The 23,699-nt window shown below is 41.0% G+C and overlaps 1 protein-coding gene across 6 annotated transcripts in view; it reads left to right on the top strand.

Annotated features, from left to right (window-relative positions):
* The window catches only part of DIP2C (disco interacting protein 2 homolog C), a 313,216-nt gene that overhangs the window by 208,123 nt on the left and 81,394 nt on the right, over positions 1-23,699 (top strand). For all 6 annotated transcript variants that reach the window (XM_064703926.1, XM_064703928.1, XM_064703927.1 and 3 more), the window contains 4 exons: positions 8,379-8,470; positions 12,849-12,959; positions 22,664-22,787; positions 23,371-23,480. In XM_064703926.1, the coding sequence (XP_064559996.1) occupies positions 8,379-8,470; positions 12,849-12,959; positions 22,664-22,787; positions 23,371-23,480 (437 nt within the window). The remainder of the gene's footprint in view (positions 1-8,378; positions 8,471-12,848; positions 12,960-22,663; positions 22,788-23,370; positions 23,481-23,699) is intronic.

Below are 23,699 nucleotides of genomic sequence, written 5' to 3'. Positions count from 1 at the left end.
ACTTTGGGATGTGGGTTTCCTGTTGCCTTTAAGTAGTTTCCTGAGGTCAGGAAAAAATCAGTTCTTTTTTTTTTCTTTTTTTTGTCTTGTTTTTATAGATAAAATAAATTGCAAACCAAAACATTTCATGGATTTGCTGACTTCTTCTCTGCTGGGTGCATTTAACACTGATATTTTTTTCATAGGAAATGTTCATTTACTATGCCATAGTAGTTTCCTTAAATGAAAACTGCTTTGGAAATGTCATTAACAATACAGCCACCTGCCATTTCACTGGTGACTTTATGAATGATTTTGCTGTAGCTAGTCCACCTTCTGTGCCTGCAATATTTTCTAGCAATTGCAGGCATGGCAGTTTTTAACTTGAAAATTAATAGACATTAAGGCTTGAAATCATTATAGACACTCCTACTAATGACTTTTTATCCTTGTGCATAGTTCCACTGGCCCTGGTAGTAATAAACTTTTGAAGGATGAGCTTAGCCACAATCCTGCCACGTGGTATTACTGTGACACTGAATTTCCTCATGGGCTTGCTATGATCAGTTGACTAAAATTTTAACTATAAGCCCTGACGATTTTCAGTAGCCTCTAGTTTGTATTCCACAGTTATTTAAAGAAATACCATTATGAATTTTCATATATTTCACAAATCTTCATGAATTATAAGAATAATTCTAATTTTCCAGAGTGTTGGTTTTTGAGATATTGTCATCACTTGCATCTCCTCTTGAATACTTTACCTCTCTTTATTGTCTTTATTTTTTGCTACAGTCTTTTCTCACACCCCCTTGTCATGGAAATCCTTTTCCTCTATCTTATAACTTTCCAGTTAAGAGGAGGCTTCTCTTTGATGTAATTTGATTTCATTCTCAGTATCTTCTCCAGTTTTTTGTCATTGCATGGGTGAATTCCAGGTTTGCCTGCTTATCCCACACTTTTTTCCACCTTTCCAAGATGATTTCCAGGAATGTCTTTGTAGCTATCAGCTGGATCAAGGCCCATCTAGAGCAGGAGTCCTAATGCCCTTAACACCAAGCATATTTACCTCCTTTTTTGTGGATTGTTGTAGACAATATTGCTTCCCATCCATCTTTGAGGCTGTAACTAGAGTGCCATACACAGCTCAGACCTTCCTTCCTTCCTTCCTTCCTTCCTTCCTTCCTTCCTTCCTTCCTTCCTTCCTTCCTTCCTTCCTTCCTTCCTTCCTTCCTTCCTCCCTCCCTCCCTCCCTCCCTCCCTCCCTCCCTCCCTTTCCTTTTCTTTCTTTCTCAGCCATTCTGTGTCTGAACCTCTCAGGTTTTTTTAGGAGAAAATCTTTTCTAATTGACACATTTTGCTGCATCTACTTGGTGAAACCTCATCCCATCTGTGCCCTTGGTCTTGATTCTTACATCAGGCTCTCTTCTGGCCCTGACAAACGCAGTGCTGGCCTCTTGCATCTCTCCAGGATGCTGTCTTATTTTCCCTTGGTGGCTTTGCATGCTGAAAAGGAGCTCTGAGAGCTCCTTCTGAACAAAATTCTGCTTCTCCAAAGTCTTCCTCACAACTCCCCTTTGCTGTCCCTTGCAGGGACACCTCTGAGGGATCAGGACAGAGCCATGGCAGACAGAGCTGGGGCAGTGCTGCAGGGCCCACGTTGTGTGGGGCCCTGGGATTTCTCCCCTGAGGGTGCTGATGAGAATTTGTGTTCATGTGGCTTTGAGAGGAGAGTGCTCCAGGTTGTGAAGGGCTTCTGGACCAGAGGGGAACCAATTTAAAGAAGTTGCACTTTCAGCTGTTGCTTAAAATCATTGCTGCCCTCCCGTTTCTCTTCAGGAGTTCATCAAATTTGTAATGCCTTATATCTCCTGTGTCTTTTTCTGCATGTTGTTTGAGCTTCTTGTCTTCATAGCATGTCAGGACTGGCTTTTTCCACGTGTCTCAGATTACTTTAGATAGAATAAATGTATAACTGCACTTGCAGACTTGATCCTTTTTTTCAAGCAAGTGTTTGAAGCGTTTGCCTCAGTTCTTGAAGCTCTTCTCAGTGCCCCAGTTGTAATCTTTATTTAATGTACTCAAAATTCTTAAATTCTTTCTAGTGAATGAAACACTATGAATATCACTTATTTCTCAAATATTTTGTTCCTCTGGGAACTTGTTTAAGTGGAGAACATCTTAGTTAAGTTATTCTCAATCCCTTTATAAATCAAATCACTGAATATGCATAAATTGAAATGTCTGAGATATGGGAAGGAAATATGTCTTTATCAGGTTTTATGAGAGTCTGAACTCTGACTAGAAAAGTAATGTGTACTTTGAGGAAAAGGAAGACAATTTCTGGCTTAAAGTTAATCAGAGTTGTGAGGCATCTGGTTTTGGTATTAATAATGAACTGCTTAGTGATTTCTTAGAGGAGAAATGTGAATAAAGGACAATTAAATCCTGTGTAGTTCTTATGGTACCAGAACTACTTTTCTTACTTAAAATGATTATTCAGAATGCCTGGGTAAAAAATAAAGTGTTGAAAGTAATTAATCAATAAACAAGTTTTGAGCTTTCTTTTTGTAACCATCGTTAAAAGCAACAAAATGAGTACCAGTTAAATTAGTCTAAGTTCAAATAATCTTAATTTCCTTTATCTACCACTCTTTGTAATCAGATTTTTTGAAACCATTTTCAGTAGCTCTGATGTAGTGTTTCCCACATCAGAGACTTCAAGGCTCAGAAAAAAGAGCAGATGTGACTCTCTGGGCAGAGGACAGCTTCTTCCATTTGGGTTCTGTGGAGAAGGAAATGCTTGGCAAATGGCATTTGTTTGGAAATGAATTGCTGATTTTAAAAGTAACTTTAAAGCAACTGTAAACATTTTGGGGCCAAAGGGATCCTGCCTCAGCAGAGATGATGTTGCTCATACTGGAGATATCCTGGTATACCTTAAAGGCAACAACAGACCAAAACCAGCCATCCCCAAGCCATCCTGTCCTGCAATGTACACCCTTTCCTGACCTTTCTGTGAGAATGCCCCAGACCTGGAATTTCACTATTATCAGCAGGAGAGAGACAGAGTCAAGATGCTTCTGACCAAGCAGCTGATAACCAAACTGTCCTTACCTCTGAAATAACTCAGGGCTCACAGAAGTATGAATATCCATGGTTTAAATCCCCAGACAGATATTAATCTTATGATTGTTCAAGACTTTAAATCTTTATTTCTTTAATAAAAAACCTGAAAATTGCTGGATTATATAATTCAGACTTCAATATCAAGCACTGTTATAGCAAGATTGCTTCTATTCTGAGTGTGTCTGGAGTCCTTAATTCTCTGCAACAGAATATTTTTGTTCTTTTTCTCTGGATTTTTTTATCCCAAAAGACAACAACTTCATTTTCTGTTTAGGCTGGATGTAAAGAGTTCATGAAGAAAGGATTATCAGAGCAGTAAAGCTGCAACTATTATTTTGCAAAGCAAATTAAAAAGCCCCTTTACCTGTGTAACATTAGGAAGTTTGCCATTTACCCTAGATTTAATAAATGCTCTTGTTTCTATTTAATACAAGGAATGTTGTACTGTGGTATTGAGAAAATGAATATTTGACAAAATTATTTGCAGTTAAACTTTGGCAGCCTCGCAGTTGCTGTGCACGGAGATTGGTAAGCACCCCCTGGTTTGGCTTTGTTGAGTTAGTGCTGTGTGGTTCTGAAAAGTGTCCTGAAGACAATCAGGAAATTCATTCTGGTTTGTTTTCTGAGTTTTCTCCCTGATACAGCTTTTCTATTAAAACCCTCTTTACATTCAACACAAACATTTAGTCTTTTTACAGATTTGGAAAGGAAGAGGAAGGGGATTTACCTCAGTGTCATGTGAAAAATACCTAATTTTTGTTAACAGATCCCTTTTTCTGTGGTTTTTAACACCTTGTGGTTTCCTTTACCTTCATACTGTGTTGCTTTAACCAGATGGGACTGGGTATTAACTCCCTTCACTTGCTAAATTTCATTGCCATCTGAGTAGACTTAAAAAAAAGAAGATGACTGATTACAAAACATATCATTGCTGATGTAAAGTTTATACTGCTCAACTAAATGAAAAGCCCAGTGGCAGGAGAAAAGGCCTGGCTCCCCATGGGTGCTAAGAGTGTTTGTCACAGCTGCCAGAAGGCGAGGTGCCTTCTCCATCCTGTCCTTCCCAGCATTTCTGCACATGTGATGTCTGCCAGATATGGCTCACATTCAGAGGCAGAGTGGTGCTTGCTGTTACTCACTGGACAGTGGGAACTCTCTGCTCAGTTTGCAAGTGTGTGAAGGACCTGAAAAGCCTCCCTGCAGCAGCGTGCTGCTAGGGCATGGGAGTCTGGCAGCAGCACTCTGGCAAAGTGACAGAAGTGGCTCAGTGAAAATCTTTAGAGGAAGATTTATTTCGGTAAATAAGCAATTATAAGTTAGGCAGTCATAGATGGACAGAAAAGCTCTGTTTCTTACCATCTTGTGGAGTTATACGAGATTTTGGAAAGCAGCAGCACAATCAGCAGCTCAGTGGGAGGTAGGAGCAAGGTAATAAATTGTAGTAGCAACAAGGTGTGCATCAACTGCCTGTTGTTGGGGTTTTGCTTTCCAAAATTAGCTAGGGGAACTCTACCAGTCTGCTTTGTATGGGAAATGGTTTTGTGACCTGAAAACGGAGGGGTAATTTGTGTTCCTAAACATCCAGTGCCCGATGTTACCCACAATATGTGTGTGTGACTGGCAGTGCCAGCCCTGGGTCTGCAGAGCCTGGGCCCCTTCCAGAGGGGAACCCTTGTGGCTTAAACACCATGGGACACTTCTGTAGATGACATAACAATCCTTCATTTTTTAAATGCATGAAAGGAGCTGTTAAGGTTTGTCTAGTGAGATCAGGGCCTCACAGGCACAAATCCTATGCTGGTGTGGTGGGTAGGAATGTTGTTTGGAAGGACCCTGCTGCAGTGAGGGTGGGGACAAGAATGCCAGGAGCAGGAGGGCTCACAGAGTGTGGTGTTTATAGCAGGGAAGCAGCAGAGCAGCTCCAGGTTCCAGCACTGTGCTGTGCTGCAGAAAGGGCTGAGGCATGTGGCACAGCTGGGAAAGAGGAGCTCTGGCACTGAGCTGGGACACAGGCTGCTCCGCTCACCACCAAATGAAGCTGTTGCTTGAGTTTCCTACATCCTCCCCGCTGTCTCCAAGCCAGCCGAGAAGATTAATGGCAGTGTGTCTGTCCAAGGAGGGCTGGTGCTTCACTGAACTTGGGCTGAGGACAATGGGATGTATCCCTGGCGGCCCAACCAGATTTCCTCTGGAGCCCGTGGAACGAAGCGATTTATCCTGCATGGGGATGGGCCCTGAGCCCCAGCCCAGGGTGACAGCCTTGGCTGGAGCACAGCTGGCCCCTCAGCAGGCCTCCCACTCCCACAGCACAGATGTGGCACTGCCTGCAGGTCACAGCAAGGTCACAGCATCGGGATTTGTGCGAGAGGTTTTAGCAATCACCTTTTTTCCCAGCAGTGTCTAATCCCTCAAGTTTGCAAAGGAAGAGTTGCTCTGAATTGCAGCCTAGGCAGAACCAAGGAAGGAAACACTTCAAAGATTTCCTTCTGTATAACATCCTCTGTTTCTCAGAGCTGTTATCCTGCAGACATGGAGTGCTTTGTGTTTCTCTTGGTGTCAGGCTGGGGAGGGCAAACTGCCAAGGTAACAAAACAGACCCATGGCTCAGTCCATGTCTGGTCAGGAGTTTGTGCCCATCCAGAAGCCACTGATCTGGCCTTGATCATCCATACATCCGTAGCTCCAGCCTCTGAGTTACTGCTCCTTTTGTGGCCCTTTTTTAATTTAGTTTTTGGAACACAGCTATATACCCTGCTAGAGAAATTACAGAATTCCTTTGAACAATTCAGTTCAGGATCTGCCTGGACTTTGCTCACCGGAGTGCCTGGGGGTCCCTTCCTGCCCCTGGCAGCCCACACTGGAGCAGAGATGGCAGCAGCTGAGGGCAGGCAGAGCCTGCAAGGGTTGGACATTGTAGAGCTTGTAGGATCTTTGTGTTCCAGCCCCTTCCCAGCTGAATGCAAGCAAGCTGCTTCACTCCAGTTTGCCACAGTTTCATACTCAGAGGCATGTGTGCCTCAGATACTTAACACAGGTTGGTATCACACCAGTAAACAGAGAAGGAAAGGGCTGTGGTGACAGAAAATTCAAGTCTTTTCTGGCCACTAGAAAATATTGTGGCCATTTTTGTGCAGTTTCAAAGTGTATTCAAACAGAAAGGTGAGGAATTAGGAAGGCAGTCTTATATTATCTGTGTCTTAGAAGACGAAATAAAATTTTGGCAATAAAAGAGCATCATGACAAAATGTGTTTAAACTTATTTAAAACTCTGCTAGAAACTACTCCTTTAAATTTTGTTAGACTTTGAGAGAACTTAATTTTGGCATTTATCCAGGACTCTAAGGAGGAAATTATTGTATTGCATACCTGGGCACCTCTGAAAGAATGCATCTAAATACTGTAATATGAATAGCCCTTAGATTTTTAAAGAAAATATTTGATGGTACACTTGATAGATGAAAAATTAGCATGAATGTGTCACAAATGTAAATTTAAGACCTGTTACAGCTTTAATCTTTAGAGCTCAGACATAACTTTTCACAGCAGCTCCTTCAAATGTTCATTTCAAGTTTAAAAGTGTTTTGTGTAAAGATGGTTCTCTTTTGCAATTCAGAACTTTTCCCAGGCTTTTGATTTCCATTCTCCAATATTCTGTATCATTACTAATTGCTCTTTTAACTTTATTGCCACTGAAGCTTTAATGTTGAAAAACTTAAGTAAAAAGACTATTTGCTTTCTTAAGGCCTCCTTTTTTTTATCCCACTCACTTGTCAAGTTCAAGTGTTAACTGTAGCAGCAGGGAGGATTTCAAAGACTTTCTTTCCATCAAATGCAGGTAGTTCTGTGAGAGTTAATCCTGCAGACATGCTCCTGTGTCTGTGCTGAGTTTCCAGTGAAACAGAATTGTGTTCCTTTCTGAGCAGCAAGACAGTTCAATATGCAAATACTGGAGTAATTCTAATAAATAAAAAACTTTGCAAAGCATAGTTTAATGATACTATATTACTGTTTTCATAAGAAATAATTGCATTTAGTACTTTCTCCATAACAAGCAGCAGTGACCCTTCCAATTTTCCTTAAGTGGGAAAAAATAGAAAATCTGGCCTTCTCATCTTACTTTCTATTTACATCGGATTTGCACTTAAAAATGATTCAGTAGTATTGCATTTTATAACCAGGATGTGGAGGTTCTTTTTATAGCAACTGCTAGGCTTAGTTATAAATAGCAATAGTGCATGTTTGGGGCCTGAACTGCTGAACTCCATAGGTAATCCTTTGTCAGAACCTATTATCGTTTCAGTCATTGCTGGGCATGAATTAAAGATTTGTTACTGTCAGGATGAATAGTGTTTAGAGGCAGTACCTGGGGCCAGCCAGGCACAAGGGCTGCTAAACTTGGTGCTGTTCACATGGAAGTAACAAAGTCTATAAACAAAGGGCATCTGGAAGAGCAGAGATGCCAATCACTTGAAGGATTAATGAAAGACTTGTAATGTGGGCAAAGAGGTCTTGGGGAAAGAATTTTTCTTTATTGAATATTGGGGTGGGGATTTGATGAGGATTAGATAAGAGTGGTGCTGGAAAGGTGAAGAAGGGGAGGAGAGAGACAATAAGGAAGGGTAACTGGGGCAAGTGAAATGAGTGAGAAAAGGGAGGGTGTGGGAGCAGGTGAGAAGGAAAAACCAAGTTAAATGGAAGAAGGCCCAGGATTAAAAGTGAAACACCCATATGGATGTGCTAAGGTTCGGAGGGTCCCTGCTGCTTCAGTGTGCCCATTTTCTGTTTGTTGGGGTTTTCTTTGCCTCTGCTACTTGGGACTCCTTTCCTTTTTCTTTGGTGAGAGAATTGCTGTGCTCAAAACAGAACATCGCCCTCGAGGTCAGTCTGTGCTGAAATGTGCTGTGTCCACCTTGGACAGCTGAGGTGGCAGGGTGATGTCTGGACTTGATGATGTACCAGCCCCTTCTAACAGTTAATTTCAGAGTCAAGATCCAGTTTTCTCCAAAGTAAAACCCTTCTGCCATAAAGAAAGCTATTCTCACTTTTCTTTTTGTTTTTAAAGTGCTGCTGTCTTGAAAATAGAAGTTCAAAGAAAATTTCTGATAAGTATTTAAGTATTTCCAGTAGTCCCAGTAGTGGTGTCATATTTAGTTGGAAAACTAATATAAATGTTCCTACTGTGTGGTTTTGACTTCTCAGGTATTCTTTCTCATTAATAACCTTAAAACATAAGAATTTTTATATTAATTTTGAAAATTTTGTGTTAATAGGCAAACTTTGGACCAGAAGTATGAAGGTTGCTTACAATATATTACACAAATTAGGCACAAAACAAGAACCAATGGTACGACCTGGAGACAGGGTGAGTATCTCAATGGTTATTTGTAATAGTTCAAATGCAAATATTGACAAAGAGAGAATGAGGTATTTGGGGTGCTCAGAGAAAATTAGTGAAGTGAAATAATGGGGTGTGGGACAGGGTGCTGAAATCTGCTGTTTCCTCCCTAAGACTGATCATCCAGATGTTTTGAACATCTTGTACTTGCATGTTAAGTAACCTCAGCTGGTACCCCCTGAACTTGAAGTTGTGGCAACATCAACAGTAAACATTCCCATGGAAAGTGATTTTTGGACATTAAACAACAGTCTGTTTAGCAAAAGCTTGCTTATAGAGCCTGGAGGTGTCATGTGGATAAAAAACTGACTTACTAATGACTTTGTAGTTGTTGAGTTGGTAGAAACAAGAGAAGCGTTGTGGAGGACAAAGACAAGCAAAGTCAGCACATTTTGGCAGCCAGTTGAATAAATAAATGACACTGACTGGTAACAGAGAGAATATTTCCATTCCTGTTCTGCCTCTGATGCAGCTACTGCTAGAGGCTGAATCTAAGTAGAGGGATAAAGAGAGCAAGAGTTGCAGAGGTAGCACTTGAAGGTGTTAAATGAAGACCAGAACGTCCTATGGTTTTGCTAACAATGTATTTGCAACCCTACCCCTTTGACTGCCAAGGCTGGCTTAGCCTGCTGCTCATTTTCTCTGCCAGAGTGTGCATAGAAAATTCCACAGGTCCCATTCCAGTTTGGATCTAAGCCATGGAATGGATATTCCAGAACAAATCTGTCAGAAATGCAAATTTTACTCCTGCCCTAGTGCTTACAGTTGTGAGTGTGGGATTAAGTTTTCCCCTCCAGTGTCTGATAACAATTCTCAAACTGTTGCTTCACTTGATCCTCTTGTGCCACATGTGAGAAACATGTCTGCTTGCATTACACATGTCTTAGGGCTTCAAAAATGAAAGCATGCATTAATGCTTCCCAGAAGGAAAAAAAGGAGGAAAAAACCCAAAAGTGACAGTCCTTCCTGTGTTTCTTTTTGAAATAAATCATAAAGAAATTAACTAAAGGATCTGTAGATCCTTAATCTAAATTGCTTCCTACAATGGCATTCAGCCAGGACTAGGATCTGAAGACTCTCTTTTACTTACAAGTGTGTCTCTAAGCAACAGCAGAAGCAGTTATTCAAGTGTACACATCAAAACAGTCCACCCAGAAATCTCCAAAAGGATAAAGTTCACCTACAGGCAATGTGCATCTCTCCTTATTTACTGTGTGCTGCCTGCCCAGCTTCATAGTCATTTTCTGCAGCAGTCAGTGGCATCTCCTAACGTTAAGAAAGGATTTGTGGATAGTTCAGGCTGAAAACTGGAAGTTTAGCTAGCACAGGACACGTAAGGAACAAATTGCAGCTCATCTAAAATAAGTCAGCCTAGATTAGAGTGAAACAAATGTTTGTAGCTGAGTGCTGGAAGCATATGCTTTGTGTTGTAAAAACGTCTTGCCTGGCGTCCCTGTGTAACAGGAACGTGATCATTTGAGGCAACTTCACATTGAAGATGAGGTGTTACAGCACTTCTGATGCTCTAGGCTGTGATTCTGGCTCTTACACCCCTGTTGTAATAACAAAAAAGCTTTCTGACCTCTTTGAAGATTACTTTATTCTATGTAATGTGTGTTGTGTGACAACACTTAAAGGCAGTTTTAAATACTAAATGAAATACAGGCACGTATTTCTGGTCGTTTCCAAATGAGAATGTATTTGTTTCCTTATTTTGATATGTATAAAATAGTTTATATTTTCTCTTTAAAAACAACTTCTGTCAATGCAATCTGTTTTTCATGACTACCATTACCTCACCTTTTAGGTTCTTTGTCTGAGCCAAGAAGTAAATGAACGTGCCTGCATCTCCTTCCTTGTTTCTGGTATTATACGTGGCAAAGTGCATTTGCCTTCTATAGTAACTTCAGAAATTTAACCTTGCATCACCCCAGACAGCTGCCTGGAAATTAATCTTGCTCTCTGAAATATCTACTAGCTAACCAGATTCTCATCTGCTAATATACACTGTATGATTTTGTTCCTTCAGCCCTTTTTGCTTTTACACACATTTTTTATTTATTTGGTACAAGTCTGTTAGTGATAAATGTTTTTTGGAGAGGAAGTTAATGCCTCATTCCCACTGGACTTCAGTGAGATTTTTTTCACCTCTGTCAGCTCCTTTTCAAAGATTCCCAGCCAAACCTTCACTGCCTTTATGTAAGCAAAGACCAATGCAAAACCTAAGAACCCTCAAAGTATATTTTGGGATCTTTCAAATGTTTGCTGGGCTCAGCAATCTCTACCATCCCCCCCCCCATGCACCTGGCAAAATCCCTGTATTTCCATTTGCATATAGTAAGCTCTGCAGAGCCATCTCCAGAACTTGGATTCTTTAATGTGCAAGTGTGCAGATAAAGTAGCAATGAATAATTATGAGGTTAAAGTCTTCAGCCTAAAAACCAGAGATATTTTTGTCCCACTTGGACAAAGTTGGTTAGACTTCTTCTAGTTTGAAGAAATCAAGTTGATGTATGGAAGATGTCTACTTTTGAAGCCTTGTGAAAATTCTGGGAACAATTAAAATCTCCAGTAACTGAAACTTGGAGCATACATGGAAACATCATGATTTTACTTCAAGGAAACTCCAGTGGATGTTTGTGGCAGTACCAGTGGTCAGTCTCTCTGTGTCTGGATCGAAGGCACTTGAGACAGTAATTCGTGTTTGGACTCAAGTGTTTATTATTTCTTATCAGTTAAACAGTCTCACAACCATAAGTTCGACAGCTTTTCATTAGAAGGCACAAAATGGCCAACAAGCTCTTCTTACAAGGTCTTTTAAGACTAAACTATCCAATTAAGAACTGACACTAAGATTATTTTCCCTTTTAACCCAATAACTGATCCCACAGAGCCCACAATGTGGATTTTTCTGCCCAATTACAAAATGCCACCCAAACTCATGAAGAAGAAGGAGAAGAAGCGTGAAGAAGAAACCCAGGATGACACCCTGTGCCTCCATCTTGCTTCCATCCACAATATACTAAAAATCCCAAAACCTCAATTTCTCCCCAAGTGATACACCCACACTACTCTCTATAATCTATTTCACACTTTTGTGGATTCTTGTCTATCTTGAAGTCTAGGAAACTTTCTCCATGAATGAGGGTCAAAGTCAGTGCTGCCCTGGGGGTCAGGGCACCCCAGAGCAGACAGAGAAATATTCCCTGTGCCCTGGGTTTCCACAGATGTTGAAACAGTCAAAACTCAAGAGCTGCTAAGTAGTTTCAGCAAATGGCAAGGTTCTGTGATAATACACCCTTGTGCTGTGTGTGAGCCCAGGGGAAAAAGGTTTGGAGTAATTTGCCATGCCTTTGCATGCCACTGCAGTGGAGTGTGCAGGAGTTACCAGCTGTGTTACAGCTGTTTAGGAGGTGAGCTAAGAATGCCCATCTGCCTGAACTGAAATAAAACCACAGAGTATCCAGCCACTAAGGCCATTCCCCAGTGAGAGCAGTCCTGTTCCTGCCCTTGCCTGGAGAGCTGTGGGCTCTCTGAAGTGGCTGGATCCTCGACAGGGCTGTGACCCCTCCCTTCTCCTTTCCTTTTGCCTGTGCAGGATCTCAGGCATTGTCCTGCCTCAGGCAGGGCCTGCAGGGTTAAGCTGCACAGCTCAGACCCACTGAGCATTCTGGTATCTGTGATTGGTTTTGGCATTCTTTTATCTAAACAATTCCCCCTCCCTAGCCCTGAAGCTGTTAAGTTCAACAAATCCACACCTAGGTTGGAATGTGATATGGGCAGCTCTGGATGTGGCGTTTGCTTCTAGGTTCCAGTTTTTGTGTGTTCACAGCACACAGAAACTTCACACTGGGACAGCAGGACAGTCCTGGAACAAAACTGTTGTGTGAGGCAAAGTGTTGTGAAACAAAACAGTGTGTTAATGATTGGCATAGTGACATCCTAAGTTTGGATAATTTGATTTGGTCTCATGTACACTTCAGTTGCAGTAACTTCAAGCAAATTATTACATTAGAATCTAAAATCCTTCTAATTCCATTTACTCAGGTTATTTAACACTGGTAAAGCAATCAGTTATTTCAGAACCAGATGAAAGGTGTTGTCAATGTAGAAAACAATGCAGCATGAAAGTATTTAACTACATCCTAAGTGAAAATAGTAATGAAAAGAATATTTATCAGAATAAATTCCTTCTGATTCCTCATTCATCTGTTATTTGGCATCTGAATAGCTGTCTTAAAAGTGCTCCAGTATCATCTGCATCCAAAAGGAAGCCTGGAAACTCCAATTACCGTGATCTGACACCTAGGATAAAACATTTTTAATGTAAATTTTTCTTTTTCAGGTAACCCTGGTGTTTCCTAACAATGATCCTGCTGCTTTCATGGTGGCATTTTATGGCTGCCTGCTTGCAGAAGTTGTCCCCGTCCCTATTGAAGTGCCACTTACAAGAAAGGTGGGGAGCTGACTCTCTTCTCTTTACTCCATTTTAGCACTTACATCAGAATAAATCACAACTGAACATAGCTTTTGAGTACATTTTTGTGGTTAGCTAGCTCTGAATCTGAGGATACCAAGATAGTGCTGTGTGGTGAATTATATATAGTTCCTTCTGGTTTGTGATAGAAAATCTCAAGATGTGCTTGCAGTTTCAGCAAATGCAGGTCTGCATGGAAAATGAGAGGAAAATTTTTCAAGAGAACAGCTTTGCCAGTCATGGATGGATTACCTTTGTTGCCTTTTAAAGCCTTCTGGTGTTGGCCACTGACAAAGAATCATTGGCAACAACTGCTGATTTTCCACCTGTCCCTGCAACCCAAGCTATGTTATAATGCCTCTGGTGCTGTGTGTGCTGCTTCAAAGCTGTTCTGGAAATGCCTTCTCCTGTGTCTATATGTGCATGTGTGTCCCAAAGCTTCTGTCACCATGGTCACCTCAGCCAAGGGTGGCACTTGAACAAGTTCAGCTCAGGAGTTCTTGCCACACAACATGCATTCATAGAGAAAACTGACCACTGCTATTCAAAAGCATTTCACATCCAGTGTTGGTTCAAAGGTACAACCACATGTCCCAGAGGAGTGTTAGGAGACAGTTAGAGCAGTTCCAGCTGGAAGGAGTGTCTGGGAGCATGAGAGGTGGAGTGAACCACAGCTGGGTCACTTAGGTTCTGCAGAATCTGAGGATGTATGCCTTAAAGGCTGTAAGAGCAGCATAATGTATTTATTAATTACAAGGGTTGTTTTTGGTCATATCCCCTTAATTTGCCATGTCTGGCTGTTCCCACATATCCCTTGTATAATCACTCTTTTATTAGCTAGCACTAATAATGCATTACTTTAATTATTTGGTCTGGACTTGTTCACACAAAGAGAACAAGTTCACACTTGTTCTCTAATCTTTACAAGTTTTCTTTTTAAAGTGAATTGTTTTGGGAAATGTTGACTGAAGCCATGAGGTGCCAAGCAAAGGCCTGAGCAAATGTGTTGCATTGGTCACATTTTCAATATTTCCATTGTCAGGGGTTTTTCTTTGAAATGTTCCAGTGTTAGGGTACTGTGGAACAGAAGCTCAAATCTTTGTTTCATGGGCAGAAGGGGAGACCAAGGGAAAGAGGAGACAGAATGTGCCCCAGCTTAAACTGTCTGAGACTGGAGGAAAGAGGCAGAGAGAGAGCTGGAAAGGCCATGGAGGGGGAATGGATGGGACCTCAGCCACCATGCCTGCTTTGGGGAGGAGGGTTATGCTGTTTCATTTGTATAATTGTTTGTAAAATACATTTGGGAGCATTGAGAGGTGGACAGGGCTGTAGAATGAGGATGGTGATTTTAGTGGAAATGTTTGCATTGGGCTCTCATTGTGCCTTCACATCTGAGGGCAGTGCATTTAGTCTGAGGCAGTTGCATAACATGGAGCATTATTTTGATAAAAAGCAGAGATTTTATGTGCATCAACAAAATAAGGCCAGCAGAATATGTACATTTTAAGATCTTACAGAGTGCTCAAATGGGGTAAATCTGCTTTCATTCCATGAAAAAAATAAAGAATCAACAAGCAACATGGTTTTGAGGGTTAAAAAAATCTAATATGTCTTTCTCTGTTACTATTCTCTGAGGTTTAAAGCACATAGATACGTGTAAATTTGATTTATTTTGGAACATCTGATACCACATCCATGCAGTAAACTATAAAATCCAGCTGTCCAAGTAAATACTCTGTGTCAAATGAATAACTTACCCTAATTTGGCTGCACCTCTTGGGTGTTTTTTTTTTAAAATATGTATCTATATATGGACATATAAATATACACTTACACATGTGTGTATATATGTATTTATATAAAAGAATATCTACAGACTCAGACTGTTTATCTTTTGCCACAGTGTTTAAATATCAAATTAATAACACAATAACAGAGATGTCAGTTAAAAAAGCAACATGATCCATACTCTATAAATAAAGATATGCAATCTCACAGCATATACTATTTCAAATATCTTTGCATTTGTTTATATGGAAAGGCAACTGGAGTGGAAACAATGAGATGAAAATCGTGTTCTGAGTAGTCCCAGAAGGAATACCTCTGCCTGGTCAAATGGCAGTGGATTGCTCCTGGCATCCGTGGGAAGATGTCATTCTTGTCATCACACAATGGCCTAGGCTGTTATTTTCTGCTTTCCCATTATTTGTTCTCTGCTCTGCATGCTTCAGTACATTCTGGCAGTGGACATCTTTTGGGTTGCTTTCTGGAAGACAGAGAAGTGAACTAGCAAATAGACCAGCAATTAAATTTTATATTATACTATAGGCTTACAGAATAATAAGTTGATACAAGATGAGCTATTTCAGGTAGTTATATTAGCAGCCATTTTTAATATTTAAAGTTTGTACTAGCAGCTTTAATACTGCTCTACATTTTCATAAAGAAGAGTGTTTCACAGCTCTGTGCAGAACTTTGTCCCTGGCAATTTAAATCTGAGCAGTAATTTTTGCAGCCAGGTAGACTTTTGCCCTACAGATTGCTCTGCAGACATCTGTACCCATATGGAAGTAGCAGCTTTTGCTTTACCAGCATATAGATTTTGTGTGTGTTCTCTTTTTTGTTTCTAGTATAACTGTTATTTTTTAAGATTTTGACAGGATTTTTTCCCAGATCACTGTCAGGTGAAGGTCCATCTTGCCTTGCTCTTTCCTTCTGCATCCCACCATTAAGTTGTCAGAGTACCTGGAGTACTCCCAAGACTTCAGGGGATGTATGACCTGGCATCTGGGATGGATTGTATGAACATCCAGCAGCTATGCAGCATTTTCCAGTTTTATTCCCAGAAAGCTTCCTAGTGTTTGGCAAAGAAAAATTGGAAATTGGAATTCCTGCAGCATGGTTTTGGTCTTTAGATTTGGGACATCCAATCTAAAATTAAGAACCAAAATCCCAAACCAACTCTTCATTCTAAATGCAGCAACCAGGGGTTCTGCAGTCGTTGTAACATAGAACAAGCAGAATTTTTATTTCTCCTCCTTTCCCTGAATTTAGTACCATTGCAATGCCTTTATCATTAACACCAAAATTGTTAGAACTAATCCTCATCCCTTCATTTATAGGCTCTGTTCTCTCAGAATGGTGTCCCTTTCTCAAAATTTACTTATGTTTCCCAAACATTAGCAACCAATGTGTGCTATACAGCATCTCTTCCTTCAGAACTGCCACTCATGTTAATCTTGTGAGTTACAAACTGTCATAGAATGTGCTGTCAAAGTAGATGACATGGGAGTTTCAACATGTTGAGTTCTAGTTCAAGCAGTGATTTACTATGTCCCTCATGAAAAGATTTTAAAATAAGGTTTTGATTTCTTTTTCTTTATATTTTTTAGGTCAATGTTTTTTTTCCATTTGATCGGCGCCGTGAAAAATATTATTATTCTGCTCTGATACAGTCAGGGGAGCTAATCAGTTTTAATCTAAAAATAACATTTTTGTCCTCCAAGCACATTCACAGTTATGCTCAGTCACATGCTGTGAACATAGGAAGAAATCTATCCCTCACAGATCTTCATGGCCTCCTTATCATAGGCAGAATTTGTAGCAGGGTGTGTGTGACATGAAAGCATGTAAAAATTAATTTCTCACTCAAAATGCTGTTTCCTAGCCTATTAGATTTAATGCTATGTGTGCTTCCAGCAGGCATTTCTGTACTTTTCCAGATGCTGGCTGTCACAGTGTGATTGGAAGAATTGTGTATTGTCATAAGAAATCTGGAGAGACCCACTCCAGGACACTTGAGGTTTTTTAAAGGATGCTTCATACAGTGTAAAAACTATTTTTGAGGAGCTCTTTTTATTAAATCCTGAAAAGTTATGAAAGCTTTAACAGTAGCCAGGGAGGTATATCTCCTCCAAGAGAGTGAAATTGTCCCAGTCATATCTTTCTTTGAAAGAATTCTAGTCCAAAGGAAATACACCTTGACATCTTTCCTAGTGTTTAAGGGCTCAAGATAAAATGAGCTTTTCTTTCTCTCAGCTTTACTCATTGTAGGAGTGTAGTGTGCCAGACACACTGGAACTCTCCATGCTTTTGAACAGCTTTTGACAATGCATCTCTTTCTCCCCTGCATTTAGAATATGTACAAAATGTTTCATATATTCCTTTCAGTGGTATGGACTTTCAGTCCCCCCAAAGAATGTAACTTCCTGAGCCCCACCTGAGCCCCCTGTGCAAACTGCTGGGCCCTGCCTGTGCCTGTCCATCCCTCTTCATACCCTTCAGCAGTGGAGCACCAGGAAGTCCTTGCTCAGTTGCCACAGTGAATCTTAGATCCTTTGAAGTCTGTGTTTCCTTGTTATATTTTCAAGTTTAGGAAATGGTAATTTCCTGGAGAGAATATCGTATTTCATGCAGTGTTTGCTGCCAAAATAACCATTGTCTTGCTTTTATTAAGATTTTTGGATGTTAAGATGTTCACAGTTGCAGATTTCACATGCAAATTGCAGGCAGATATTAAAGCTGTTGTATGAGGAGACAGTTAATTTCTTCAATTTAAAGCTGGGTATGAAGATCGTTTGTTTAATTTTTATCAAGGTCTTTGTGTTTTTTTTAAAAAAGAAGGTTTCCTTGATGCCTTTTTTGGCTCAGAACTGATGATGTTTGGCCTTTACATCTGATCATTGCCCTGTTTGTTCTTTACCAGCAAATTTTTGTTAGGGTAAGGGCACTGGAGCTCAAATAAGCATTGTAACAGAAAACAAGATTAGTTCAGTCTGTGATGCTCCACCACATAATTCTCATTTTGAAAGCAGTCTGGGATTTGCAAGTGAACAGAAGTAACCTTTATCAGGCCAACCTTTGCACAGGCTGTCTCTTCCTTCCTTATTAGATAAGGACATGCACTCTCACTCACGGAGACAGGATCATAACTGGTTTCCTTCACACAGATACTCTCACAAAGCATTAGAGAAATGGCATTAACAGCATGCTGAAATGCAACCACACGTGGGATTTTTTTATCCTGACAATGAATTATCACTCTGCAGCAGGAAGAAGACAGTTTGCCTCCAAGTACTGGTGAAAACCTTTAGGGAACCTTTAATAAAAGTCTTTAGAGGACTTTGAATGGCTGCCTACAGCAGAGAGGATTTCTGGGTTGCTTCATCTGAAAGATTGATCTCTCTAGGTGTGTGCAGACACAGTCTAAAGCTATGCACACCTCAATTTTCATACCCCAGCAAGTGCTGTGCCTTCAAGAAATGTAAAGTGATAGTTCCAAAGTCCGCAATTGGTCTCAAACTCCATGCTACAATACATGTTACTTCAGACTGTGATTTGTGGAGGGTTTGACAATAAGCATCTCTGGCAAGTCTCTCCCTGTCTGCAGCTGGGACTGCACTCAGTTGTTTCACTTGGTCTCCCTGAGGTTTCTGCTACCTCAACTTCAGCAAAATCAAGTGTTTATGGCAAGTGGGGGGTTGCCAAGTAGCAGATAACCAAAATAGCAAGTAACACTTCTGACAAACCAGTGTGTCCTGAAAATCTATTCCCTTCACAGGTAGGAGATTGATTTTACTTAGAGGGAAGAGGATTTGGGGGTTTTGGCAGAATATTAATTTGGTTGTGTCTCTTTGCAACTTACAAAGTAGTTTTCACCATTGCAACCATTCATTTCATATTAGTCAAAAGGCAGGCCAATAGTTTGTCTGTCAAATCTGTAATAATCATTGCCCCTAAAGTCAGTAGCCCTTTTTGTGGCCCACATGTAAACCTTGACAGCCTCAGACAAAGGCTTGAATTTTTAGCTCAAACTTCATTTTTCAAACACAAGTTTTGCCCAAGGTCCTCCCTGTTCTGGGCCTGTCATGCTGAGGTATGAGGAAAAGCAAAGAGTTGTGTCTACATGGTTGAGTGTGTAAGGAACATTGTGGTGTGTCTATGGAATGTAAAAAGGTTTCAGGGATGTGAGATGTATAAAGGCTTCCACCTCCTGGCTGTCAGTCCAGTGTCCCAGCCCCACTTGAGTAGTTAGCCATAAGTTCTTCTGTGGGGCACCAGGCATCACAGAGGAACCTATATGGGGCCAGGGATGTCAACCCCTTCTTCATGTCTCTGTTCTCTGCAGTAGTTTTAGATTCTGGGTCAGGATGGAGCCACCAGAAACAGGCAGAAGGTGAGGATAACTAGTTATGAGTTGTGGGAGACTGAGACTGAAGGTGGAATTGATGGACACCAAGTAGGAGACTTCCAGAAAGCTTCATTGTGTTCATACTGCAAAATCCTCAACTGGAGCTCCTGTGGCTCTTGAGAAGAGTGTCTTTAACAGCATCTCTGCTTCAGCATCTTGATTTGCCTTTGTCTTGCAAGGCAGGATTTATTGTGGCCACCAAAGCATGGTGTGACACACTGCCCATGCCTGGTGAAAGTATTCCCATCTCCTGTGGCAATGTTACATCACATGATTATTCAGTCATGTTTTCCTTACAACTGAAAGAATATCTGTTCAGAAAAGAATAGGATGAAGATTTTAATGCTGTTTGAGGTGGGCTGTCCTGATGTAAAGCAGTGTGCTATTACAAACTGTTACATGTGCATAGATTCTATTAAGAAATCTATGTGTGTGTGTGAACTGCTACAAATGAATAATTAATATTTATGTGGACATCCTCTAAGGCAGTCGATAGGGCACCAAGGGAAAGTGTAGGAATTCTTTCTTGTGTTATCTAAAAACCTCTACACTGTTAATACAAGTTTCTTTTTTCTGTTGTGTTCTTTTGCTGGGAGAAGAGTTTGACAGGTGATTTCTTAGCTGATGCATCCCCCAGGGCCGTGGTATGCTGATGCTTGAGAATCCACATTTTCTACTGGTTTCCTTATGTTAGATTTCTTAATGGAATTTGTTAGGTTTATTTCTGTTTACAAAGTTCAACATTAAATGGAATTTCATTGCTTGAGAATTGGCATTTTCTTGATATAGTGGTGAAACAATTTGTAGCAGTCTTTTATAGTATATACAATTACGACAATATTGTAATTTAAAATTGAGATCAATGTCATTGCTGCATTCAATTATAAAATTTATAAAATTAAATTTTTTAGTTGGTAGTTAGAAATTCATACATATATTAGTAAGCATTTATTAGATTAAATTTAATGGGAAATTGTGAGCAATGATAATATGAATCTGATATTTTAAGGAACTCATGACCTCCCTTTATAGATGATAGAGTAGCAGGTCTCAGAAGCTGTGTTGGCCAAGGAGTGGTGTTCTCATGGAGCACTCCAGCCTTTCTCTTCCTGCCATTCCTTCTGAGGGGCCCTCAGGAGAGCCTTCCTTCCTGCAGTGTTCAGGAGGGATGTTTCCTTCAGTGTTTCCTTCCTCTGAGCAGACTCCAAGAGTGGAGACAGGTCTCATCCTCATGTAGAACCAGGATTAGATCTTGTTGAGTGCTTGCCCCATAGGTTTGGCCACAGGGACGTGGAGCAGCTGACATGAGAGTCAGTGAGGACAGTGATTAATGCTGGACAAAGCCCATGAAGTCCTGGAAGCCCCCCTGGTGCAGGTGTGGTGGGGCCAACAACATGCTCCCCAAAGTGTTGTTCACAGAGACACCAGTATTGTTCTCTGTTCACAGAATACTGTCATTGTCTGGTTTTATTTGGGCAAAGATGATACACAAGCTTAAGCTTAAAAAGCCTTGCTGAAAAAAATGCCTTTTCATTTTTTTTCCTGGTTTTATAAACATTCTGGCTATAGTAAACAAAAGCAAATACAGTAATTCTGGATAGGAGGAGTTATATAGCATAGACTTTGACAGATCAGTTAATTGTCTCACATTGCTTGCTCAGCTATCAAAGTTCTGATAATTGCTGCCATATACATATTTTGAGGTGGTATGGAAAAATAAGCTTTTGCTTTTCCTCTGTTCTCATTGCTTCTCCATTTTAGATGGTTTTATTTGACTACATAAAAATTGCTTTAATAATTAGTCAGGCTGTGGGGCTTTCTTTCCATCACACAATTTTGCTTTGAATAAATCAATAGATTAAATCAAGATTAATGCTCCATATTTCTGGTTGTTTTAATTGTTGGGTGTGCTTTATAGTTGATTTGAAAGATAGTTTAATTTGATCTTTTGAATCTCTTTAGGTGGCTTTCAGTAGAAGAATTCTGTGTAGAAAGGGTCAATATTTCTATGTGCATTTACATGTAGGGCTTTGCTCTGTTGAAGAGCCTGTTGGAGAGATGTAAAGTTCATAAAAGAGTAATGACAAGACACTATATATAAAGCAGATGTAATGCTGTAGAAGCACAGCATCTCCTCAAGAGCAACTGTGGCCTAGACTGGGAAATCATTACATGACTGCTTAATCTCACTGCTTCTATCCCCTTGATGGAAGTAAAATGTAATGAGCTTACTCTAATGGGCACTTGGCTGTATGTGGTGCTCCTGAAATGTGTCTGTAACTACTCAATGAAATGGTTATTGACAAATCAGGTTAGATCAGCATGAACAGGGAAACCCTCACCACTGTTCACCCATCATAATATCTTAATGGTTGAAAGCTTTCTCCTGGTGGAAGCATCTGTAATCCATATTATTTTCTAGAATTGTCACAAAATCACAGAATGTTTGAGGTTGGCAGAAGTGTGTGGAGGTGACCTAGCCCAGCTTCCCTGCTCAAACAGGGTGCCCAGGACTATATCCACGGTAGCTTTTGGATATCTCCAAGTATGGAAACTCTACAACCTCTATGGATGCTTTGTGCCAGTCACTCTCCCAGTAAAAAGGCATTTCCTGATTGTCAGACGGAGCCTCCTCTGTTTTGGTTTGTGTCCATTGCCTCTGGTCCTGTCTCTGGGCAAAGAAAGAAAAGAACCTGGCTCCATCTCCTGCAGAGCCTCCCTTCAGGTGTTTGTGCACATTGACTGGATCCCTCCCTAAGCATTCTCTTCTCAAGGCTGAGCAGTCCCAGCTCTCACTCTGCCCTCAGAGGAGAGATGCTCCAGTCCCTTATTTATCAGAGTGGCCCTTTGCTGACTCTCTCCAGTAGCTGTGTGTCCTCCTGGAAGCCCAGAAGTGGTGCCAGCCCTGGGGATGTGCCTCGGTGGTGCTGAGGGATGCCCTCCCTCAGCCTGCTGGCAGTGCTCTGCCTCACACAGCTCAGGATGCCATTTGCCTTCCTGTGCACGCTGCTGGTTCACACTCAGCTTGCTGCCCACCAGGACCCCCAGGTTCTTCACAAAATGCTACTCTCCAGACCATTCTGGGACAGGGGCTTGTTTCTCAACATGTGCAGGACTTTGGATTTGCCTTTGGTGAACTTTATGAGGGCCCTGTCTGGCAATTTCTCCAGGGATCCCTCTGGATGGAACAACCCTCTGTCAGATCAGGCGTTCCTCCCAGCCACTTGTCATTTCTGAAGAGATGCAAGAGTAGATGCCATCTGATGGCTTCCACTGTAAATTTATGATTTATGCTGCTACAGACAAGAGGATACCTACCTTGTGGAATTCCTTTGTCAGTGTACAGATGATTTTTGATAGTCACCTAAAAGGAAATCAATTTAAAGCAAAGAGACCTCAAGATAATTTTCCTCTCAAGATAATGTGCCCAAGAACAAAAGTGCTTTCAGCCTGTAATCACTTCTAATCAATTCTGTATTTTGTCATCTCTTAGGATGCAGGAAGTCAACAAATAGGCTTTTTGCTTGGAAGCTGTGGAGTTACTGTGGCCTTGACCAGCGATGCATGCCATAAAGGACTGCCTAAGAGCCCCACAGGGGAGATACCACAGTTTAAAGGTAACCTAGCTCTAGTTTATCATGGCTCTCACTGGTCATTTACTACACAAACTGCTCTTGTTTAGTGGCTGTGGGTGAGGGTCAGGCTGTGATGAAGCCCTTGCCATAGGAGCAGCTGGGATACTGCTGTCCTGGTGTGTCACCGTGGCTGTGCCAGCCTCATGGATGGAGAGCAGCGCAGTTCTCAGCTGGCTCAGCCAGGCTGCTGAGACCATCTGCGATGATAAAAATTCAACCAACAGACTTAGGACTGTAGTAGATGAGAAGTGTTCATAGGATTCATTCCTTCGGTGAAGTGTAGGGTCAGTAACTTCTGATGGGGAAGTGTTAATGAAACTGCTGGGCCCAAAAACAGCTTGAACTGCCCAACCATTCCCTCAGGGACTGCCTAAAAACACCTCAGTAGCTGTGTTAGAAAAGCAGATCTGCAAAATCTTTCCCATACTACACTGGCGTTCAAAGGAAGCAATGTTTAGGTAATGGTGACACAAACTTTTCAAGAATAAAACTCTGGCAGGGAAGGCTTTTGTCTTGTCTTATCCAGCAGAAACTCAATGAAAGCTGGCTTTTGTTTGTACCTCAGGCTGGCCAAAGCTGCTGTGGTTTGTCACTGAGTCCAAACACCTCTCCAAGCCACCTCGTGACTGGTTCCCACACATCAAGGACGCTAACAATGACACAGCTTACATTGAGGTGAGTTAATGAAGATGCATCTTCTCCTCAAATCATTACATGTGGCACTCTGGATTAGGTAAACATCGTTATTCATTCAGTAGTCACAGAAGCAAAGAACATCCTGCTTTAGCTTGTTAATAAGTAATGTTTTTCTAATAAATTCGACCAATACTGATTTCAGAAAAGTCAATGGAATGTTAAATTGTATTCTGGGTGCTTCTAACATTAACATTTTTA

Source organism: Zonotrichia leucophrys, chromosome 2 (genome assembly GCF_028769735.1).
Source record: "Zonotrichia leucophrys gambelii isolate GWCS_2022_RI chromosome 2, RI_Zleu_2.0, whole genome shotgun sequence".
Classification (NCBI taxonomy): domain Eukaryota; kingdom Metazoa; phylum Chordata; class Aves; order Passeriformes; family Passerellidae; genus Zonotrichia; species Zonotrichia leucophrys.
This window is presented reverse-complemented; position numbering and strand designations above follow the sequence as displayed.